Genomic DNA, 6,062 nt, shown 5'->3' on the forward strand with positions numbered 1-6,062 from the left:
TAATTACTTTCTAAAATATTAATAAAAACTCTATATAATGCTATACAATAATAGTTACATATGCAAAGTATTAAATACTACTAAATACTACAGATATTATAAGTTTACAAGCAGAATTCAATATATAATAGTGAAAATTCTTTATTTAATCATGAAAATTAATACATATCTGAAGATAAAATTTTATATTCATTTTATCTTCTTTCTTATTATTCAATTTCAAATTTAATATTGATATTGAAACTTTAAGTTTTTTACAAATTATTATTTACAGTTTATTACAAATTTAACGAAAATTAAAATCAATTACTAATTATGTGAAAAAACTTATTTAAAATATAATCAATTTATAATATATTTCAAATTCATTAAGCTAACGAAGAAAAAACTAATCGGAAGGTTAATCAAAAATTAAATTACCTAAATTTTCTTAAATTAACTTATGAACAGGACAAAAAATAGAATATTATAAACAATAAATAAATTATAATTAATTTACATGTAAAGAAATTACATTAAAAGAAAATATATTACATGTAAAAAAAATATATTAAAAAAAATTATTAATATATATAATAATATATAATAAGTAATAAGTAATAATAAGTAATAAGTAAAATGATATTGATATTTTTAGAGTAATACTAAAGAGTAAAATTTTTACATGATATTTTTTACAAAACATTTAATTTTGGTTAGAAATTGCAAATATAATCTCTAAGAGTTCAAATGATCACTTTATTCAAAATTATTTTATTCAAAAAAAAATTTTATGATAAATTTACAGATTAATTTTCCTGAGAACAACGGATTCTTTCAGATATTCTTTTGAATACTTTTTCGAGTCTAAATTGACAAATTTTAAGTTTGTAAGTGTCGCGTAATTATGAGATTGATCTGTAATGTTATTGATTGTTTAAGTACTTCATGAATAAATCGCGATACTCTAAAATGGACATGAAAAAAATTTCGAAGATTCAATACAAATTATTTTTCAAATTGAAGAAAAATCACAAATTATCAAACAATCGGAAAATATAATTTTGTAAATTATTTAAACTGTCCAAACTTTTAAATTAAACTCATAGAATATTAAATTATAATATATTATAATATATATTAAATTCTAAAATTTATAAATTATCCAGAACTTTGAAACTGTTAAATAATCAAAATATATCAGTAAATCTTGAGAACTTATCTATGAATTATCAGAATTAATCGAATCATTAGAATTTGTTGAAGAGAATTAGAATTTAAAATTGAATTATTAGAACTGATTAAACTTTTCCAAGTTTTCAGAACTTTTCTATTTAATTTTCATGAAAATCTGAATTTTGAATTCATATTTTTGAATTTTATAATAAACTAATTTTATTAATTCATTACCAAATGTCAGCTCATAAAAGAAAATGAAACTAAAAATTATTATATTTATTAAAAAAAATAGTAAGTTAGGAATTTTACTAAATTTATTACTTTTCATAAAAAATAATAAAATAAAAATAATTATAATAATTATTATTATAATAATTAATAACAATTGTAATCTTTAAAAAATTCTATAATAAATAGATTCTAAATTGTATTAAATAGAAATACAAAATCAATTTCATCCCAAATAGAATTAGATAACATAGCATATATATATATATATATATATGTATACATATATGTTCAAATGTACAAAAAGTATAAAAAGTCAATATATATATATATATATATATATATATATGAAATATATTGGATCCAGTATTCATACGATTAGTATGTATTTAACATTGTACATATATGATAATATATACTTTGCACATTATATATATATATATATATATATTAATATGCATTATATATATTATGTATATTATATATATTATAAATATGAATGAAAAATGATATCAAGAAATAATAAAAAGAAAATAATATTCAAGCATAATAAATATACTAATCATAAAAGATATAAGTTCGACAATGTAATTTAAATTATTCTAATACATATTTTTCATTTAAGTGTAAAATCAGCAAAAAAAATCATATATCAATTTTTTAGGAATTATTATAAAAGAAAGATTGCAAATGCTTTCAAAATAAATCCTGAAAAAAATTTTTTAAAATCTATAAAATCATTTGAATTTATAAAATTAAAAAAAATTTTGATTTTCTATAATAAACAGCAATCTTCCAAAAATAAAGTTCGAGATTAAAAATAAAAACTTCGAGCCTTAATAATTTCAAATAGAATGTTATATGATTTTTCTTTACGAAGTTGTACTTCAAATATTGATAATTTTTTGAAAATTTAATGCAGTATAAAATTAAATTGTTCATAACTAGTCTGCGGATTATACAAATGCATATTTTTACAAAAAATACAGATAAATTAATAAAATTTGAATAAAAAATGTTTTATTAAACATTATCTTTAACATAGAATATAAAAATATATCTTTTATTTTATATATTTTTCATATGTTTTTATTGAAAAGCTGCATATTGTGTATATTTTTACATATTTCATACGTATTAATGATTAAATCATAAATTGGCAAAAAAATATATTATATATATATATAATTATTTTTTAATAATATTTTTATATTTCTTTTGATTCTCCATTTTTTATATATGAATGATACTTACATTTTTCATATACATATATAAACTTTTAGATTTATTTTAGTTTTCGATTCTTCAAAGATGTTATAAATATATTAATATTCAATGTTAAAAAAAAACTTGAATGTGATATAGATAGATAGATAATAAAATCTTATACAAGATATTATTATATTTATAAGATATTTTTGACGAGTTAATTCTAGAGAAACGAAATATATAAAAATAATATAAAAAAATTATATAAAAGTATATATATATTTTTCTTATTTTATATATATTCTTATATATATTATATAAGAATTTTGATAAAGGTTTATTTATTAAGTTAAATAATTAAAATTTATATTAGACAAAGTAAAATGAAAATAGAATAATGTAGAACAATTATTTTTATACTGTCACATCGTCTATTCCTATTTCATTTAACGTTTTTGTTTATTAAATTGTTTATAACTTAATAAATAAGTCTTAACTAATACTTTTATATATATCTTCTATACATTTTTTATAATTGTTTTGATTTTGAAAATTGATTTCTAGAATTTCCTTTCAAGAATTCCATGAATATATGAATAATATATTATTGTTAGATGATACAATAATGAAAGAACTATCTTACATTTTCATGTAATAAATTTGAATGAATGCTACTTCTTTATAATTTGATAAAATTATTATCAGATTACATATTTAAATATTATTAGTTCTCATATTAATATTAATTATACATAAATATTATAAATAAAATTTATAATGTTAATATATAAAATAAATTTTATTTTATAGTCTTTTATAGTGTAATTATAGTTATCAGTATGTATAGTGAGTATAATTATCATTTAAATATAGCGGTCAAAAATGACAATTTTTGTTTTTAATTTCGAACATAGATGGCATCTTGCACAGAGAAGTACTATTTATGTCAAATTGCAATTTAAATATTAATTTCATCAAAATATAAAAAAATAACGAAACAAAAATCTATTAACAAAAAAATATACGAATCTATAATCATGTTTCCATCTTTGTATACAATTCGTACTTTTTTTGTAAGTTATTTATTATAATAATTTATGTTATATTCTCATATCATAACCTCTTCAATAATCTTATATAATATTGTTTATATATATTTTTCGCATATTATTTATTTATCAAAATCAATTTTAAATTTTAAGTTAATAAGAATATTTTAAGAATATATTCAGCTATTTTTCTTATTTTTTTTATTTCTTATCTTTATTTATTTAAAATAAATAAATTAAATAATTTCAATATCAGTTAATATCAGATATTTTTAAATATATCTATTTTATTAATATTATTTCTATTGTTCATTTCCATACAATCTTGAAATATTTTTTGTTGACTATAAATTATTTTTCTTTTAAGAAAATAAGATTTATTATATAAGAAAAGTAAGTACTTTATATTCTTATATTCTTATAATAAGATCTGAATTCATAAATAGATAATTTAATGAATTCATAATCAAATTAATATTAATCTTAATAAATATATATATATATATATTTATATATTAATATATATATATTTTTTATTTTCTTAAGAAAATTTATGATATTAATAGAACATTCTTCTTTTTATTATAGATTCATACAATTCATTAATAAAATTCATTATTAAAATTATTACATAAAAATTGCTTTTGATTATAAATATTTAACTTTCAAATGAGATTTAATTAGATACTAATTTAGATATAAATTTATAAAAATAAAATTTATAAAAATAATATATATATATAAATATATTATAATTATAATTAATAATATACAATGTATATTATATATATATATTTTTTAAAATTCATAAACATAATTTTTTAACTATCTTATAAAATACATCTAGCTATTTAATATTTAAAATTTTATATAATTTTCTATTAGCTATTTAATATTATAAATTTTTTATTAATAAATTAATATGATTTCTATTAATAAAAATTTTTTTTTCCAAACAGAATTACAAAAATGTTAGAAGATTACAAACTTCAATCATTCGTACTTCAGATCAATTATTTGTTGTATGTATTATTATTATATATATATAATTAATAAATATCATATAAAACTATATTAATATTATATTGCATAATCATATTATATAATATTAATTCAGTTTTATTTTAATAGCATAGAGATAGTGAAGTTGATAATCCAAGTATACCATTTGAATTCAATGAAGCAAATAAAAAACGTATTGAAGCTCTTTTGAAAATTTATCCTGAAGGTCATAAACGTGGTGCAATGATACCTCTATTAGATTTGGCTCAACGACAATATGGGTGGTTACCCATTTCTGCTATGCACAAAGTAGCAGAAATATTAAATATACCTCGTATGAGAGTTTATGAAGTTGCAACATTTTATACAATGTTTAACAGAAGACCAATGGGAAAATATCATGTACAAATTTGTACTTGTACTCCATGTTGGTTACGAGATTCCGATTCTATTGTAGAAGCTGTAACTAAGGTTACAAATTGTAAAGTCGGAGAAATGTCTGCAGATAAACTTTTCACAGTTTCTGAAGTAGAATGTCTTGGTGCTTGTGCTAATGCACCAATGTTTCAAGTTAATGATGATTATTATGTATGTTTAGTTTTATTTTAAATATTTTATCTAATATACAAAATATTATATCATTTTAATATTATATTTTGTATATTATATATAAATTTTTGAAATGAATATATTTTTTTTTTTAATTATGAAAAAATTTTAACTTACAAGTCACTCTTGAACATTTATAAATATATTTATAATATACATATATATATATAATAATTATATTTTACAGGAAGATTTAACTCCTGAAAGTGCTATTTCTATAATAAATGCATTTAAAAAAGGAGAAAGACCACCACCAGGACCACAAAATTCTCCTAGATTTGCAGCAGATCCAGCAGGAGGTTTAACATCATTAACATCTCCACCACCAGGACCGGGATTTGGAGTTAGATCAGATTTATAATTGTATAATTTGCTTAAATAGTTAAGAAATTTAGTATTGATTAAATGTTTAAATAGATAATAGATTTAATATTAAAAAGAAAAACTCAATTATATTTTAAAATTTGTTTCAATTCAATCAAATCTTTTTATTTTATAACATTCAAAAAATAATCATTTTTAATTTACTTATTGTCTATTTCTGTATTTATTAAAAATACGTTAAAATAAGATGGTTCTATCTCATTACTATTTCTGCCTCTATTTCATTTTATTTAACTTTTACAACTTTTATACTTATTTTAATTTCTATCTTGTAAAAATATTCACAAATATATTAACATTTTTTATTGGTTATTTTGTTACATATTAATAATCTCACAAAATAAATAAAAAATATTGATATATATTATAAATTATTAAATTATAATAATAATTATTAAGATATTAAAAATAAACTAAAGTATA

General features: G+C 17.1%; 1 protein-coding gene across 1 annotated transcript; it reads left to right on the forward strand.

The window, feature by feature from the left end:
* The first annotated feature begins 3,501 nt into the window (after window positions 1-3,501).
* On the forward strand, window positions 3,502-5,846 carry LOC409793 (NADH dehydrogenase [ubiquinone] flavoprotein 2, mitochondrial). Its single transcript, XM_393287.7, has 4 exons — window positions 3,502-3,668; window positions 4,604-4,666; window positions 4,776-5,234; window positions 5,443-5,846. The coding sequence occupies exons 1-4, from the start codon at window positions 3,633-3,635 to the stop codon at window positions 5,614-5,616; spliced, it is 732 nt and encodes a 243-aa protein (XP_393287.2). The 5' UTR covers window positions 3,502-3,632; the 3' UTR covers window positions 5,617-5,846.
* Window positions 5,847-6,062: the final 216 nt, after the last annotated feature.

Source organism: Apis mellifera, linkage group LG2 (assembly GCF_003254395.2).
Source record: "Apis mellifera strain DH4 linkage group LG2, Amel_HAv3.1, whole genome shotgun sequence".
Classification (NCBI taxonomy): domain Eukaryota; kingdom Metazoa; phylum Arthropoda; class Insecta; order Hymenoptera; family Apidae; genus Apis; species Apis mellifera.

Coding starts and splice junctions, on each gene's coding strand:
- LOC409793 (XM_393287.7), top strand. CDS start 3,633: ATGTTTCCATCTTTGTATACAATTCGTACTTTTTTT. Junction 4,667..4,775: donor CTTCAGATCAATTATTTGTT/GTATGTATTATT, acceptor TTATTTTAATAG/CATAGAGATAGTGAAGTTGA. Junction 5,235..5,442: donor AAGTTAATGATGATTATTAT/GTATGTTTAGTT, acceptor TATATTTTACAG/GAAGATTTAACTCCTGAAAG.